Source organism: Cryptomeria japonica, chromosome 3, assembly GCF_030272615.1.
Source record: "Cryptomeria japonica chromosome 3, Sugi_1.0, whole genome shotgun sequence".
NCBI classification, from domain to species: domain Eukaryota; kingdom Viridiplantae; phylum Streptophyta; class Pinopsida; order Cupressales; family Cupressaceae; genus Cryptomeria; species Cryptomeria japonica.
The window spans coordinates 397528678-397547482 of NC_081407.1; the positions used below are offsets into that span (position 1 = coordinate 397528678).

At 40.9% G+C, this 18805-nt stretch overlaps 1 protein-coding gene across 3 annotated transcripts in view; it reads left to right on the top strand.

Annotated features, from left to right (window-relative positions):
- Nucleotides 1-18805, top strand: part of LOC131047897 (nucleotide pyrophosphatase/phosphodiesterase) — a 139854-nt gene that overhangs the window by 58342 nt on the left and 62707 nt on the right. For all 3 annotated transcript variants that reach the window (XM_059218367.1, XM_059218366.1, XM_057981707.2), the window contains exons 4-5: nucleotides 11767-11839; nucleotides 12040-12162. In XM_059218367.1, the coding sequence (XP_059074350.1) occupies nucleotides 11767-11839; nucleotides 12040-12162 (196 nt within the window). The remainder of the gene's footprint in view (nucleotides 1-11766; nucleotides 11840-12039; nucleotides 12163-18805) is intronic.

Below are 18805 nucleotides of genomic sequence, written 5' to 3' on the forward strand. Positions count from 1 at the left end.
AACAATGGCCCATCTTCCTTCTTGTACCTCTGCAACTCATCAACAATGAGGTCTTGAATATTTTCATCAAGAACCAACCTCTGAATACATGTGTCAAGGCCAAGTTGAACCTCCTCATCTATTTTGAAACTGCGTGAATAAAAGAACTTGGGGTTCAAATAGTAGGCAGGAACATGGATATGTTGGTGGAGTTGTCGGTTCCACCTTCGATCAATTATGCACCATATGGGTTCATATTTGGTCCTGTCTGACCCATACAAGTGCTGAATTCCCTCTTTGGCCTTATCCATGGCCTCATATAGATACCCTATGGGGTTTTTATCCCCATCCACCATCCGTAGAACCCTCACCAACGGCTCTGACAACTAGACATGACAAATTTAACAAAAATCAGCAATGTGTAATATTAGAAAATTAAAAAATAAATCATCAATTGAAATTTGAACTTTGAAGACTTACATTGATGATCTCCTCCATGAGTTTGCCAAATCTATCATCAAAAACAGCCTTCACGACCTTCTCTGCTTCAGGCTTCCTACAATAAGGGCTCTCCAACCATCTTTCACTCACAAACATCCTCTTCAGGTTGGGCAATGCATGTAATATGCTCTGTAAGTTGAGGAAATTCGTGGCAAAACGTGTGACTCTTGAACGCACAAGATCCTTACCATTAGTGTGTTGTCTCATAAGCTCCAAGACCCATGTGTGGTTGTAGACGTACTTTGTGATTTCCCTTCCATCCTCAACCACATTCTTCACCCAACTAAGTTTCCCTATGTCCTCGAGGAGTAAATCAAGGCAATGAGCAGCACAAGGGCTCCAAAATAATGTTGGATGCCTAGCCTGTAGAAGTTTACCGGCTGCCACATATGCAACTGCATTATCGGTCACAACCTGAACAACATTTTGCACTCCCACTTCGGTCACCACCTCATCCAACATGTTGCACAAGGTTTCTGCATTCTTCACTTGATATGAGGCATCAATCGATTTTAAAAATACCACCTGTCCCTCTGAAGCAACTAAAAAGTTTATGAGTGTCCTATTCCTACTATCCATCCACCCATCAGATAAAATGGTGCAGCCATTCCTTTCCCAATTCCTCCTTTGTTGTTCCACTAGCTGATGTGTGTTTTGGACCTCTTTCTGCAATAATGGCCCACTCAACTCATAACGACTTGGGGACTTGAACCCCTTACCAGAAATGGTCAATCCATTGACCATTTGCTCCCAATATGGACTCTCAACAAAACTAAACGGAATATTGATGTAAAACCAAAATCTAGCCACTACCGCTTTTGTTTGCTGATGCACTTCCTTATTCCATGAAGTACCTAACAATCCGGGTTGCGCACTAGGAGTGTTACGAGGAATGAAGAAACTAGATGTATTGTTGCCCACCCCAATATTTTGTAATGTCCCTAGTGGGTAAGTTGCCTATTTGAAATTTAAGACCTGCAACAAACGTTAGTACTCCATAATATGCAAGATAAATAAATGTGTCATTAATATAAGTAGCAAAACTGTGTTATTCTACATACTTAACAATTAAATACTCATTGGTTGGTTACTAACTATACAAGATGAAAGCATTACTTAGGTTGATCTTACCATGGATTGACCCAACTCTCTATTGAGAACTCTTTCTCAGTTAAGACAACCCAGGTAATTGTTGACGGGAATAATCATTATGTTATGTTGTTATATTATGTTTATGTTGTCGTCGGTAATAATGAGTTATGGTGGTCAGTTAGTTGGCCGACGGGTAGGTAGTTGGAGTCGCGATGGTTGTGTCGCACCCCTTCGGGTATTATATATTGTGTACCTTTTCTTCGAAGTAGGATCATGTTAGTCGTGTCAGATGTAATGTTATAAGCACTTATTGTACATGGACTGTGGAATTAATACAGAGGCTGGTTATTTAATATATTTCCATTATGTTCTGTGCATTTACTTTCTGCATTTAACCGTTTACCCGAGAGGGCAAACATTTGGCGCCGTTGCCTAGACGAACTTGGGAATGGAAGACATGGATGGCGCACAGACACAATGGGCCTACCCGTTGGTGAAGTAAACCCGGAGGCCGACGACGCGCGGACAAAACTTTACACAGGAGAAGACACGGCAACGCGAGAATTTTCAATTTTGCTCCAGGTAGCCATTCAGACATACGTTCGACGAGAAGCAGCGGAGGCAGAAATCCCACCAAGTGCCGTGTGGACAGCGCTGGAGGTTAGCCCGGCAGTAAACCGGTTAATGAACCACCTCCCCCGGCTGCTTGCACAGGCATCGCTGGCACAACAGGCCCACCTGGAGGAGATTGCCCAGGAGGAGCGACGACAACAAATCCTGCAACGCTACGAAGAGAACAGCGGACGGGAAACGGAAAGAAATGGCGCCAGGCCAGGAGGGAATTGAACCGTGAACTTCTTATTTTCAAATAAAAGTGTCATTGACACGAGTTGTACTTGAGCAGATGAATTAATAAAGACATGTTTTGATTTAAGAATTGAAAGTTATGGAGATGTGTGACAATTAATGCCAAACCTATTGAATAAAGATAGGAATAGAAAACTGGAAACGAACGAGTGGGAGGCCGCGCAGAGGGCTTTGATTCTGGAGCAGCAAGTAGAACGTAGACGGAGGCTGAGGCAACTTGCTGAAGGGGGGCCCGAGGGGAACCAAGGAGGTGTCACGGAAGGTGCAGAGGCCGACGGAAATTTCTACGCGTCGCCAGATCATCGTAGGACGCGGAGCCACGAAGAATTTCTAGAAGAAACAAGGTTACGGCGAAATCTAGTCGAGGAGACTCGGGATCAGTTTAGGAACTTATCCCTTACGCCACGGAGTGAAGATCACCAACGGGAAGCAGGAGTAGGAGCGTGTCAGAACGAAGGGGAGGGCAACAGTACGGGTGTAGGTGCCACACGCGACAGGCAAAACACCGTACCTCTAGGACACACCACCAACACTACCGGAGGTAGCGGCGCAGGGCCGCAGACACAGACACAACCGCCTCCAGGAAGACGAGCAGGGATGGCAAGCAAACAAAAATTACCAAAGTTCACAGGGGACGGCAAGGAAGACCCCTTACGGCACTGCCGTACATGTCAAACCATTTGGTCTGCCAACGGAGTAACAGACCAGGATGACTGGGTACAGCAATTCCCAGCCACGTTACGAGGAGTTGCCATAGATTGGTACTCCGATGTGGACAAGCAAAAAGTGGCCACGTGGGCCAATCTACAAAAGGAATTCACGGGGGAGTTTCGGTTGCTCCGTGATGACAATGAAATTTTAACGGAGATATACAGTACCAAACAAGGTACCAGGGAGACAGTACGAGCATACAGTCGGAGGCTGAAAGAACTCTTGGGTAAAATGGAAAGACAACCCGCAGATGGATTGAAGAAACGATGGTTCGTTGAAGGGTTGAAATCCTCCCTATGGAGGAAGATGAAAATTGTACCCCCGACGTCATATGACGACGCTTATAATAGGGCGATGGACCTGGAGAGCAAACACAAAACATCAGAGAAGAAGAAAAGTAATAAATCCTCATCCGAGGACGATGACTCTTCGCAGGAAAGCAGCAGCGACGACGAGGCTGGCAAACGGGTGCAAGCGCTCCAGAAAGACATGGAGCGAATGAGAAAGGAATTCAAAATAATGAGAAGCACTGGTCGGAACGAAGGGGACATATGGTGCACTGAGTGCAAAGAAGAAGGGCACACAAAGGGTACTTGCCAAAAGAAGGCATTCTGTGAGATTTGCCAAGTGATGGGACACTCCACCAAGGAGTGCCCATACAACATGAAAACCCGAGGTACGCAAATGAACCAGGTGCTGTTCACGGAGCAGGCCACAACATCCGCACCAGCGGGAACTGGCCAACATACTAACACAATGACATCATCTGGAGGATATCGGGACAACAGACGCGGCGGCGGAAGGAATAGCAACAATAACAATAACGGAAGCCGTATCCAGTATGACGCCAAGGGCCGGCCAATTATCCAATGTAGGGCCTGTAACCAGTGGGGGCACTTCGCCTGTGATTGCACGAAGGAAGCCACCCCTCAGCACCTCTGTCGTTGGTGTGGGCCAGGCGACCATGAGGACGCAAATTGCCCGCAGGCAGGGGTTAATCTCCTCAACATTGAGAAGGCTGAGAAGACTGGTGAGAAAGAAGTACTGGCGATCACCCGCGCCTAGACGAAAAAAGCCACTTATCCCGACCCTCGTACGGAGAAGGAGAGATTACGGGAGGCAAAGGCCAATATTGAACGTGAGATGACGACCGAACGACGGGACAACGAGGTGGCGAGTACATCATCCCGTACGGAAGCGGAAAATAACATCATTGGGCAAATCTTGCAGATGGAGGTGCCGATAAAGGTAAAAGACCTTCTAGACTCTATGCCACAATTGAGGACTGCCATCCTCACCAATGTGCAAAGCACCGCATCGTCGAGTGCACCACAGGTAGGGGTTCCCGCCACCGCTTCGAAGAGTACACCACAGGTGGAGGTTTCCGTCAGCCCTTCGACTGACCCGATGTTACTAGCCTTGAGCAGTGGTAGACACCTAGCTGTGGTAGAAATGGGTATCCGTGGGACCATTCTGAAGGACACCATTGTGGACGGGGGATCTGGGGTGAATGTACTACCAGAAGAAACATGGAAGCGGCTGGGGAAGCCCACCCTGTGGCCACCCACATTCAACCTGGTGGGAGCGGACCAACACGGCATTAAGCCACTCGGCCTGTTGATGGCCCAGCAAGTGACGATTGGTACGCAACCATTCTTGTTAGATTTCGTGGTTATTCCCTCGAAGAAGAAAGGCTATGACGCCATCCTGGGGAGAGCGTGGTTGATCAACGCGAGGGTAAACCACAACTGGAAGAAAAATACACTTTCCATGGAGAAGGGAGGGCGGAAATATACCATTGACCTACACACCCAAGATGTCGGCGAAGAGTTTGCCTCTTCAGACTCGGACTCAGAGAACTCTAATAAAGGGGAAGGGGGTCCCGATGAAAGCAAGGGCAAAAACGCGATGGAGCTGAACAGTGAAGGGGTGCTCGAATTGGAGGGATGTTCTGAAGATGAGGTATGCTCACTTAACGGGCTCTTCCACTGGCAAATGAAGGATTACGAAATGTTCCAAAGCTACAGGCTCGAAGTAGAAGAACCAGAGCAACCAACAGAGGTGTACCTGCCGGAATACAAAGAATATTGGAAGGGAGACGCCCTAAACCCTGGCGACATAGATAATCCGAAGAGTGTTGGCAATGATTGGAACCCTGCGTGGAAGACCGCAGTCTTCAAAATCTTTATTATTCTTCTTCTTCTTATGTACGGGAAGGAGGTCGTGGTCCCTGTAGAATTTGTGGTTCCAGGTCTTTCGATGGCCATTGAAAATAGATTGGCCACCAACGGGTACAAATTGAAACCCTACCACGTGAAGCGCGCAGGGGACCCGAGAGGCCGGACAAACACCCGAGAGCCCAAAGGGGGACTCGAGAGGATGGAAGGGGACCTAAGAGGCCGGGCAAGCGACTCGAGAGGCACGGGACAAAAGCAGGAGACTTTTGGGCGAGGACAACCGAGAAGGATGAAGAGCGATCCTAGAGACAGGGGACCCGAGCCGAAGACTCTCTAGACAACTTTTAAAAAAAAAAAAAAAAAAAAGAGAGAAAAAAAATTCGCACGGTCGTACGACAGCGACCGTACGGTCAAAAAAAAGAAAAAGAAAAAAAGGAGAAAAAAGGCCACCGTACGATGGGGAAGAGAAAGTGGCCACTGTACGATGGAACCACCGAAGGTGGCATCACCGTACGATGGAACCACCGTGCGGTGAAACCACTGACGGTGGAACCATCGTGCGGTGGGACCACCGACGGTGGAGCCACTGTGCGGTGGAACCATCGTGCGGTGGAACCACCGATGGTGGCACCACCGTGCGGTGGAATCACCGACGGTGACACCATCGTGCGGTGGGAGCCACTGAAGGCCGCGCAAAACGGATAAAATGCCGCACGAAGACACCGCCGCGCAAGGGAAAAAAAGAAACGCCGCACACCGAGGATAGGAGGAAGCCACCACGCCACACGAGGAAGTCACCACGCCGCACGAAGAAGCCACCACGCCGCACACCGCACAACACCGGACACCGCGGGGCGCGAAGGAAAAGGCACCGGACACCGCGAGGCGCGAAGGGTAAAGGAAAAGACCCCGCACACTGTCGAAGGCACATCACCAGCCAAGGAAAGGGACGCACCGCACAATCAACACGCACAACAAGGGTTACGCACACCAACGCGCAGCAGCCGCAAAAGGAAAAAGAAAAAAAGAGACCAAGCCCGTACAATCCACACAGCCACGTAAGGGCAAAATGACCGCGACGGGTAGACCAAGCAGCCGCACGATTGGAGGTGCCAGTGCTGTTGTTGACCAGAGGTGTGTCCGTACGATAAGAAGGGTGTCGACCGCACGATCGGAGGTGCTAGTGCTGTTGTTGACCGTACAGGGAGGTTGTATGGCCGGGGTGCCATCGGGGACATTTAGTGCCAAAAAAAAAAAAAAAAAACGACGGCCAGATTTAAAATGATTTGCTAGAGTTGGAAGCCAGAACACTGGAAATTCAGAGTGGAAAAGAAGGGTTTTTGGCATCTTAAAATATCGCAGAAATGTTGTGCGCCATGGACTTTCGTATGGTTCTGAGGGTTGTAAATTGGTGTTGGCGGCCTGGGGCGCTGCCCCAGGACCCCGCGAGGGGCACTGCCCCTCGACCCCGTTGGGGCCCTGCCCCAGACCCCGCGAGGGGCGCTGCCCCTCAACCCCGCTGGGGGCATTGCCCCCAGACCCCCAGTTTATTTTGAGCTACAGAAGACCACGGGAAGTGTTGTGCCCACAGCTAAGCATTGGCAGGGAAGCCATAAGCCGTAGAGGGAGGCGGATTTGGAGGTTGGGAACAAACAGAGTTCGAGGGAAGGCATTGCAGGTCCGTGCAGTTGTATGAGACCAGGGAGTTATTCCGTTCAGTTTTTAGCCTTTGGGGAGTGTGATGGAGGATTTGAGGTGTCTCCTAGCATTTGTGCCAGCAGATTGTGGCCACCTCCAGGATGACTGGTATGCTTTGAGGAACTCGGAGTATGTCTCGGCTGGACGTGAGGTTGCCGTGGTGGATGCACAGAGGGCTCGGGAGGAGCTGACCACCCGGTTGGAGGCAATAGTCACGTGAGACTTAGTTCAGCGTACCCAGGAGTTGGATGCCAGGAGAGTAGCACGGGTGGCTATCGAGGACAAATTGGCTAGGGAGACAGTATCAATTGAGTAGCAGTTGGTGGAAGCTGAGACTGAAAAACGTGTTTTGCAGACAAGTTTGGGTTAAGCACAAGAGGACTGTGATGGCAAAGAAAGCAATATTGGTGAATTCCGCACTTGAGCATCGGATGGTAGCAGAAAAGGGTTTTCAGGCGAGGACGCAACAAGTGTATAAGATCCGGGCCCGACTGGCGTCAGTAGTTCCTGCCGTTCATCTCTATTTTGTATTAAGTCATCGGAGTCGACTTCTTTTCTTGGGGGGGATGATGTTGACGGGAATAATCATTATGTTATGTTGTTATATTATGTTTATGTTGTCATCGGTAATAATGAGTTATGGCGGTTAGTTAGTTGGCCGACGGGTAGGTAGTTGGAGTCGCGACGGTTGTGTCGCACCCCTTCGGGTATTATATATTGTGTACCTTTTCTTCGAAGTAGGATCATGTTAGTCGTGTCAGATGTAATGTTATAAGCACTTATTGTACATGGACTGTGGAATTAATACAGAGGCTGGTTATTTAATATATTTCCATTATGTTCTGTGCATTTACTTTCTGCATTTAACCGTTTACCCGAGAGGGCAAACAGTAATATCTGCCTAAGGTCTCTATGGGATCTCTATTACTGAGTAATCTCATTATATGTTTTCATAACCTGGCAGGGATCCCACCCCTGTCCAAGCTTCCCTATCTCTAACATATGCATATGATTAATTTCTACACAATATATATATTGCCTCTAGGAAATTCATTATGAATCTCCCTCTAAATGCCAATCGCTGTTTAACGCAGCTCTAGTAACTAGACTCTTCACATTTAATATTTTAAATTACTTGTGGCTTCTGGAGAGCTGCGTATACCCTTTGTCCTAGGACGTCCGTACTGGGGTCTTCTTCCTTCACCGTTTACTGGTAATGAGAAGGCTTTCACAATGTTGATGTCTTTCTTACGTGCCTGCCTGTACGCTGGAGCTACAGGGTATACTACCCAAACCTATATCGTGTGGCTTTGTTTTATGGCAATGTTTTATTGAACTTTTGAAATTCGTACCTCCACACCTCTGCGCCTCCTCTCTTTTCTTCCTCCCTCCCTCTCGTGTTTGCCAGACGATATATATTTCTTCGGCGGCCATGACCCGTGGGCGTGACTTTTGGAATGTCACGATTTGGTATATTTGCTATGTTTTTAATCGATCCTTATTTGCTATGTGTGTTTTAATCTATCTTCATTTGTTTGAATAATTCGATGAATGATGGTTTTATTTGTTAATGTTTTCTTTTTATTATTCGCTACCTTAATTTTATATTTTAATGATTTTTTTCTATTTATTATTTATTACTAGTTACTCTTATTTAGATAATCATGATTTATTATTTATTATTGATTTGATTTATAATAATAATAATTATTTATTATTTATTTTACTTACAAATATTTTATGATTAATGATTTAGTATTTATTATAATTATTCTTTGTTATTTATTATTATTTACATATAATAATTTATGATTAATGGTTTATCATTTATTATTTACTTGATTTATAATAATACTTATTATTTATCCCTTATTAATATTTACAAATAACAATTCATGTTTTTATTATTTTAATTGGCAATGATCAATGTGTCTTTGACAAATTTAAGTACCCGGGGTATATTTATTAATCGAGGGTCATTGCATATTTTCGGACCCTGTAGAATTGATATCTGTCATTGGGACTGCCATTGCCTCTCCTGTACTCTTTTTTTTTGCCTTATTTTGGTCATATCATGAAAGTCTTGCTTTTGCCTCCCTCTGAACCTCTTCAGGAACATTGGCACATGCCGTAATATTCTTTCCAGGAATCTTTGCAAGGTGATATTTGAGTCGATATATGCCACTGGTCATAGTTTTCGTGCAATGGTTACAAATAACCTCTCCTGCCACTGCACCTGGTGTGCCATGTTTCCACAAAGGATCCCTCTTTTTACCACGACCAATAGATGAAGAAGCCATTGTCTTTTATAAATATTTGAAAGAAACCTAGCAAAAGAGAGAGTCAACATAAAAAATCATATTCATATACAATATACACAGTCTAAGACTCTAAGATACGCAGTCTAATATTATGCCATTACTTTACTATTTGAAAATTTTGGTTGTACACAGTCACAATTAAACTATTGAAAAGAAGACTTCAACTTTAATAAAAGAAGACTTCAGTAAACTATTAATAATAATGAAATAGTTCCATTAAACTAATAATTATAAATAATAATGAAATAGTATAAAAATATACTAATAATGAAATATACATGGAAAACAATATATATCAACAGTTTGGGGTTACAGTATACTAACAGTTTAATTGTCTTTTCCATGTGTATTTTAAACAGTATACTGTTTACATAATTATACATGAAATATATTATGTAACAGTATACTATTTGAAATATACTATGAAATATATTATGTAATAGTTTATAACTTTATATATACTATGTAAACAATATACTATGAAATATACATGCAGGAAAACAATATATATTAACAGTAAACCTATAAACTACATGGAAAACAATGTATATTAACAATATACATGGAAAACCCTTAAACTACATGGAAAACAATATATATTAAGTTTTAACAGTAAACTTGTAAACTACATGGATGCTCTTACTGTTACAGTTGCAGATCGCGCAAAATCGAGGGAGGAAATGCCATAGTTGCAGATCGCAAAATTGCTCGCTGTTGCCATGGAGGAAATCTGGACTGCCGTCGCCGTCTTAACCTGCGCAAAAATATTCACGTATTTAGGGCTAACTTAAAGCGCTTTATAAAATAAAAAAATTTACCTCTTCTTTTTCCTGACGATTTTACACTTCGAAAATCGCGATTTTCAACGATTTTAACAGTCAAACTCGGGCCAATTTTTTCAAAAAAATCTTTTGCGATTTTACAGGTGATAAAATTGGTTATGGGTTTGAATTAGGAAAAATCGCGATTTTCTCGATTTTTTCCCAAGATTTTCATCCATGCTATTTATAATAAGTTTTTGGTTGAACATGAAATGGTGCGAAATTCTCCCCAAAGCTTCTAGTTCGCTTGATAAGCATGTTAGTAAATTTTTTCGTCTCAAGATCATAGCTAGTTTTGAAGGTACTAAAGTTTTCGTTTTTGGAAAAGTGGGCGTAACCAGCGTAGTGGGTTACGAGGTGATAGAGCACTTCGCGAGCTTTTTGGCGCTTCAAACGGTTCATCAATCAGACGCACGGTTCACAAGTTATGGTGTTTGGAAGTTTGGCTCTTAAAATAAGAAATATAATTTGCATTGGACACATAAATGAGCTATGAAAGGGAGGAACATGTGTTGATGTGTGTTTTGACATGTCATAGGGCATCTAGAATGGAGATAAGGTCGGCTCTACTTTATTGGGTGGTTTTAGCCCATAGTTTTGTAATACTGTTTGATTGTTTTTTGTATTATATCTCTTATATATGAGGTGCGTGAGATAGAGCTTGTGTGTAAGAGTCTTATGACTATTGAGTTACCTTTGAGTCTCTGATTAGTGGTACTCCTGTGAAGAGATTGCTCTGCAAGTATATTGTAATCTATTGTTGATTGCTGAATATTATATTGAGTTACTTTTGGAGTGTGGGGTTTTTTTCCCGAAAGGGTTTTTCCCACGTAAATCACTGAGTTGTGGTATGCATGTTATTATGTCTATTTCTATTAAGTTTTTGTAATTGCTGTACCGATTTGTAAAAGTTTTTGCATTACCCTCCTCTCAAGGTTAGTGTAGGAAGTTGTTCCGCTACTTAACTTCCTTACAATGTTTAGACCTATCTTCTCCTAGGAAGTTGGGCTTATTGATGCCAACTTCCTTTAGCCCTTCAAGCTATATTTTAGTTGGATGTTAGAGTGTAATTGTAAACCCATTTTGTCGTTCTGAGTTATCATCAATTTTGGTATACCATTTGGTTGTGTAATTTTCATTTATAGATGTGTAACTTGCACCTTATATGTAATTTGTGTTAGTGCTTTCTAGGTTGGCCTACACATATGTAATGTGTTTAGAGGTATGTAAATAGAGGTAATGCCACCCACCTTATCAATGACTTTAAAATTCTTTTTGGTACAATTTCATATTCTTAGTGAACTTCTTCTAGTGTCTCTTGACATCACCGCATATCTATATGTTTAGTATGCTTGTGGAGTTTATTACTTGTTCAATTATGGACCCTTGTTACCAATCCAAAGGATTGTGTCTGTCAACTTTTCCTTATTTTATCCCGGAGATTGAGTGAACCAAAAATTCAATCATAACACACATACAAAAGATTGTGTGTTTGTGATTCAAATTTCTGTTATAGGTATTATATTTAGCATGAAAGATTGCTTATAAAAGTGATTTGATGTGAAGAACATACCACTAATCAGTTTGTCATGATTTCAGTGCTTCAACTTGCACCCCACAAAGTGGGCCAGATGATAGTCAGATCCCTTTGTTATGCTCTTCACCTATTAAGGTAATATTTGTTAGGCCATCATTTTATTTGTTCTACATAATTTGTATTGAGAAGAAACTGATAAAGAAATGAAATATATATGTTGGAATAATAGGATGTTAGGAACTTAGGAGGCATTCTTATGAGATTTATTAATGAATAGAGCTTTTGCAGAAAAATGGCGTTTCAGTAAAATCTTTAATAATCATTTTTTTTTGCAGTTTCAATATGCAAATTATTCAACCATCAAGTACACAAATACAGGCAAAGGAGAGTTGAAGCTTCGGCTGATCAATCAACGAGCTGATTTTGCTTTCGCAGTTTTCTCAGGCGGACTGTCTGATGTACGCTGTTTATGCTTTATTATACTTGAAAATAGTAGAATACGAATGCCAGATTCTGATGTACTTTCTTTATATTTTCAATTAAATTTGCAGAGATGAGATTTGATATGTTTTGGTCCAAAAAATCTCCTATGGTTTAACTTATTTATATCAAAAATTTGTTGTAGAAGATACACAGATTGGTTGGTAATTGTTATCTTACTTCCAAACCATATTATGTTCCTTGTTGCTTGTCATTTATCTTGATAACATCTAACTTAGCCTTCAATCCGAACGGCATATTCTTATTTTTTCCTATATTGAGGCAGAATCCTTTGATAAAGAATATTATTAATAGTCCATCAATAGATGCTGTTTCCATTTTTTTAACTAGGCCTTTGAATTGGAATTTATAGGGTTGTTTTGTTTATTTTTTACTATCAACTAATAGATATCTAGCTTGGGAACCTAAATAGCTTGGTTGGGGTTTGTGATACTCAAGACTTTCGTAGGAAAGTTTCTGCTAATTAGTAATTACCTTGGCATACAACTATTGGAAGGTGATTAATTTCTAAGGGAATATTATGTACTAGGTAACCCTTGACCCTCGTATGTGCAGCTTTGGTTCTTTGTATTTAGTGAGTATTATGATAAATAATGGAATGAAGTGATATTGGGTCATTATTCTATTATCTTTGGCTAAGATTTTTTGACCTTTTAATATATGATAAGCTTGTTACAGTGTGGTATGATAATGCCTCTTTTTGCATTATAATTGATTGTGGTTGGCTGTTTACTACATGTAGATGTCTTTAAGGATGATGCTATTAGTCAGTTATGACTATTCCTTATTACCATAGGGTTATGTCATGCAAATTGGATACAAATTTTATGTTGTAGTCATGTGATGATTTAGTGAGGATTAAGTAGGGTGTATAATTTAATGAAAGTGTCTAAAGGTAATAAAATATGATACTTACGGCTATAGTAAGACTAACTTATCAAACATACACATTTTGAATAGAAGTGAGTAGGAACTTTTGTTGGAATCACATAATGATCAGTATTTTGTTCCATCTATCCCATGTATTTTAAATGACAATAATTTTACCCTCACTGTACCTTACTCATAAATTATTAAGTTATTTCCTCATTTGGGGTGGTAATTCTTCATTGAATATCCAATTAAGCTAGTATATTATTGACTATTGGGAGCCCTTCTGAGAAATTAGAATTACCGCTTGTTATTGAAACTGTATCTTTTGGCCACGGCTTGTGGTCTCTTTAATAAGTCTTTGAGATGTAAACAATAATTATTTCTTTACTTGACTTGTCTACCTTACTTGGTGGGTTGTTTTCTATGAATCCATTCTTAATGAAAGAGATGAAATTTTATCATGCAAACTATGGAGCCTGTGATTCCTTAAAAGAGGTACATATGTAGGGTCATTTTGAATGAACTCCTGAGGAATACATCTAGGGTAAGGAATATGTCATTATATATAGGGAGATTGTCCTATATAGTGTATGATCGTAACTAGTGGTAAAGAGTTGCTGCCATTGCTAGATTGGGTAAGGCTTGAGGCTAGCACTTCTCATTGGTGCCAGAATTTAAACTACCGATGCCAATAGAAAGGTAAAGAACTAAAACATATTAACCAGTTGGTCATTTTATTTCTTCCATGAGGAAGATAGATTATCAACACTATATGATTATAATAAAAATGAAAAAATTAGTAGTAACCAAGGGTGGTTATTACAGATAGGCTGCCCAGTGACCAGTCAGCTCATTCAGCAATATCCAATCATAAAAGGTGACCAAAACAAAATAATTCTCCTGTAACGACTTTACAAGCTCTGTTGATCATGGGTGGAACAGCAAAGGAAGGACACCAGCTTGTCCACATAACCGAAAATGACATGGCCTTCTCATCTAGAACAAGTCCGAACAACACATGAAGCTATGGGTCACTTATTTGGTCATTTGTTTTTTCTTACCATATTATCTACATACATCTGAATTTAGTGTCAGCAAAAAGATATTTTAGCCCAGGAAACCTGTTTAACTTATATAATTTAGTCTCGGTATTCTATGGCATGTTTAGTTATTTTTTCCTTTTAATTTCTATAAGGTGCTTGTAATCATAACAATCAAGAAGATGATTTGTCATGGGAATACTGCAATCTACCCTTCAATATTATGCAAATTTTATTTAAAAAAAAGTACCATTGACACATATTTCTACGCACCTGTAATTTTTGTCTTAATCATGTAGATTTAGTTACAAGGACTGTGGTCTTGTGAAAAGTAGTAATATCAAAGCATGTAAAGGTGATATACCAAGCAAGACAGCATCTATCATAATTTTAAAAAAAGTACGATTGACGCATATTTGTATGCACCTGTTGTTGTCTTAAACATGTGGTTGTACATAGTTACAAGGACTGTGGTCTGTGAAAAGTAGTAATATTGAAGCATGTAAAGGTGATATACCAACCAAGACAACATCTATTATAACTGCAAAAGTAAGAAAGCAGTTAGAATATTATACTCATTGCATGAAATTGGATATTTCACAGAATCTTGATTGATTCAATCTGGAACAGCGTAAGCACTCTGCACATTCTATATGAAAAGTCAAAATACCAAGAATTTACACACAACAAAATTTGATATTTTACACATTCAGCCCCAACTATTGTTGATCATTAAACTTGTGTAAAATCTAATTTCATTGGAGTGAGACTACTTAAGGAATGAATGCTGTGTAAGGACTAAAACCATTCCATGGAATCCTTTCCCTTGAATAAAAAATCCCTACAATTGCATTTAAAGAAACTGACCTTGTTGGGTACGTGCTATGACCATTTCACACATCGCCCCATTAGGATGGGGAACCCCTCTTTTTTCTTGGGTTTTGTTTTCCCTTAGCTAGGGTTTTTTCTTTGCTTGCTAGGTGTTTTGAGTGAGTGAGTGGCCGCCTAGGCTGGGTAGATTAGGGTTTCCTTCAAAGCTAAGTGAAGCTTGGTTTTAGGAAGTCATTTGTTGTCTGCCTTGAGCCCTAGGGTTGTCTTAGAAGGGTTTTACCCTTCAGGAGATTGAAGATGGATAGATTGGGCGAAAGAGATGAAAGGTCTCAAGTCAGGGTAGGTCAGGAGTGTTAGTTTTCGTGTCAGAGTCCTGTTTTCCTCCAAGACAAAGTCGATTAAGCAGAGTCAGTGGCCAAGGGGAGATTCAGGTGGTGATTTCAGGGATTAATGAGCAAATTCACTTGATTATGATTGAAGAAGTCTTGAAAAATTGTACCCAAGGCAAGGAAAGGAGGTTTGAGGTATAGAATGAGCCAAAACCATGAATTTCGCTTCTGACCCTTCCAAAGGGTCCAAAGCGAAATTCTTAGAAATCACCTTTTCTTCTCCTTGTTTGCATTGAAAACCTTGTTTCTTAGACATGGGGTGAAGGTTTTGATACGTTCTTGCCTAAGAGGTGATTGGAAGCATGGAAGGATGAAGATTTTGACCTAAGACATAGATTTCGCTCCTGACCCTTCCAAAGGGTCCAGAGCGAAATCCACTTTTCCTCCACTTGGCTCTTAGATATGACCAAGGTTGTTGACTTTTGGGGCATAGTTGAGAAGGTTTTGATGCATGTTTTCCTTGGAGAGGAGGGTCAAGGATTTGAAATGGTGGAAATCAACCAAGAATGAGAATTTCGTTTCTGACCCTTCCAAAGGGTCCAAAGCGAAATCCTCAATTTAGCCTTCTTTTTGGCCTTAAGACCTAGGTTAGCCTTGCCTAGAGCTAGTTTGATGGTGGATTGCCTTGGTTTGCAATGGAAGGAAGTTGAATTGATCAATTTTGAAGGAGAATGGGATGAAAGAAGTGAGAAACTAGCCAAGAATAGAGATTTTTGCTCCTGACCCTTCTAAAGGGTCCAGAGCGAAAATCCTTATAGACCTCAATTTCTTCTTTGTCCAGACCAACTTCTTAGTTTTTAAGCCATGATTGGAGGTGTTTGACATGTTCTAGCCTTAGGGAGTGATTAGAGTTGGGAGAGATGAAGAGTTTTAGCTTAAAACAAGATTTTCGCTCCTGACCCTTCCAAAGGGTCTAGAGCGAAATTCTTGAAAACACTCATTTTCTCCTTAGATAAAGTCAAGACCTTGGTGTGGATGCAAGGAGAGTGATCTAGGTTTGCCTCCTAGAGAAGATTGGAGTTGGAAGAATCAAGAATCAAGCTCAAAACAAGATTTTCGCTCTTAACCCTTCCAAAGGGTCCAGAGCGAAAATCTCAATGAAGATTTTTCTTCCTTGTTTGATCAAATTTTTAGTATCCAAGGCATGTTGGAAGGAAGATGGACATGTTCTTGCCTTAGGGAATGTTTGAAAGCAATGAAAGGTGGAGATTTTGTCCTAGAAAAGGAAATTCGCTCTTGACCCTTCCAAAGGGTCCAGAGCGAAATTTCACTAAAACACCTTTTTTCCCAATTTTAGGCCAAAGCTAGTGTAGACCAAGATGGATTGAGATTGGAGGAGCGCCTAGGAATGACTTTGAGTTGCTAGTCATCCATGAATTTGAAGGAATTGAGCAAAACCAAGATTTTTGCTCCTGACCCTTCCAAAGGGTCCAAAGCGAAATTCCTAAAAATACCTATTTTCCTTGCAGGTTAAGTCAAAAATTTGGTTTTTATGGCTTGGATGAGTGTGGAGAAGTGTTTCCTTGCCTTTCAAAGTTGATTGAGGTTTAGAGGATGGAGAAATAAGCTCGAAACAAGATTTTCGCTCCTGACCCTTCCAAAGGGTCCAGAGCGAAAAACCCTAAAATCATCTTTTTCTCCAAATCTTGTCTGAAGTCAGGCCTAGACCTAGGTGAGAGAAACCCTTTGGATTGCCTTTGAATGATTTTTGATCACCAGAAATGCAAATTTTGAGCTAAAACATGAATTTCGCTCCTGACCCTTCCAAAGGGTCCAGAGCGAAATTCTGGATAAGTCCTGTCCCTGGCTAGGTTTTTGAGCGAATTTTCCTTTTCAAGCCTTTTGAGGATCAAGCAAATGTTGCCAGGTTGAGCAATGGATTCAAATGAGGAAGTTTAGAGGAAACAAAGTGAAAGGAATGGAGTTGAGTGTGAGAAGACAAGCAAAACATGAATTTCGCTCCTGACCCTTCCAAAGGGTCCATAGTGAAATTCTTCAAACTACCTATTTCCTCCTTGTGTGAAGTCAGGGCTTTGATTACTAGGGCACGATTAAGGTTGGAATGATGTTATCTAGCCTTGCAAGATGAATTGAAGTGAAGGAGATGAAGAATCAAGCCTAAGACATGAATTTCGCTCCTAACCCTTCCAAAGGGTCCAGAGCGAAATTCACAAAATGTCATGTTTCCTCCAAGATTGTGTTGAGCCAAGTCAGTGGTCAAGGTGAATTGGGCTTATAGATTGCCTTAGAGGGGATTGTGAAAGAAAGAAGGGTGAATTTTTACCTAAAAGATGAATTTCGCTCCTAACCCTTCCAAAGGGTCCAAAGCGAAATTTTCATGATCACCTAATTTACCCATGGTGGAAGCTAAAAAATTGAATCCCTAGGCTTTGTTGAACTAAAGCTAGCATATGCTCACCCTTAAGAGGAATTGGAGTGAAAGAATGAGGCAATTGAGACAAAATCAAGGAAATCGCTCCTGACCCTTCCAAAGGGTCCAGGGCAAAATCCTTGGAAATGCCTATTCTTCACCTTGTTTGGACTAAGACAAAGGCAAGTTGCAAAGACATGACGACAAGAGCATGAAGTGGTGATAAATCAAGGTTGAGAAGGTGTTGATAGATGGGGTTAATGAGCATAGGTGAGAAATTCAAGCAAACTTCCTTGGGGTGATTCAAACCTTTCTCATACCATGAACATTCTAGTAACTATGAAAACATCTTCTAGATTTATGTCTCTTTAAATAATCCACAAGCGAATTTATTCAAGGCACATTTTTTCCTATTTCAAATCACTCACTAAGCCTTATCTTTGATAAATAATGCAAATATGCCTTGATTAAGCAATTGTTAAAATTGGCAAAATCGACCTTTAGGCTTTGAAATTAACTTGATCAAAAATTCACACTTTGGTGCTCAAAACCATATTTTTTACTCTTATTGCTAAGTCGGCCAGCTTGTAAAAGGTTTTATTTTATTTAATTTATACATTTACCAAGTCGGCCTATTTGACAAATGGTGAAAGCGCCCTATAAAGGAAAGGTGTATTTGTGAAATCATTAATCATTCATTCATTCTCTCCTATGCGAATTTCAAGTAAGCAGAATTAGAGGTGCGAAATTAAGCAGATTTAGGCGAATTTCCAGATTTTGAAGGATGCTTGAAGGCTGATTGAAGGCTAAAATCACCAAGGGAGGACCTGAAATTCAAATCAAAGACCTTTCGTTCAGCAGATCTCCATTTTCCTTTATCCATTTTTTCAAGGTTGATAGCTAAAAATCAAGGAGAAGGTATGTACAATCATATTTTGAAGGCATATTGAAGATTTGATTTAATTTTCTACATCAATCCTTTGTGAGGTTAAGTCTTCAATTTGATTCTTATCAATTTGAAAATTCATAATTTTTAAGGGTTTATCACACTATTTTCAGATTGTAATCTATTTATTTCTTTGAAAAGTCTCAAATC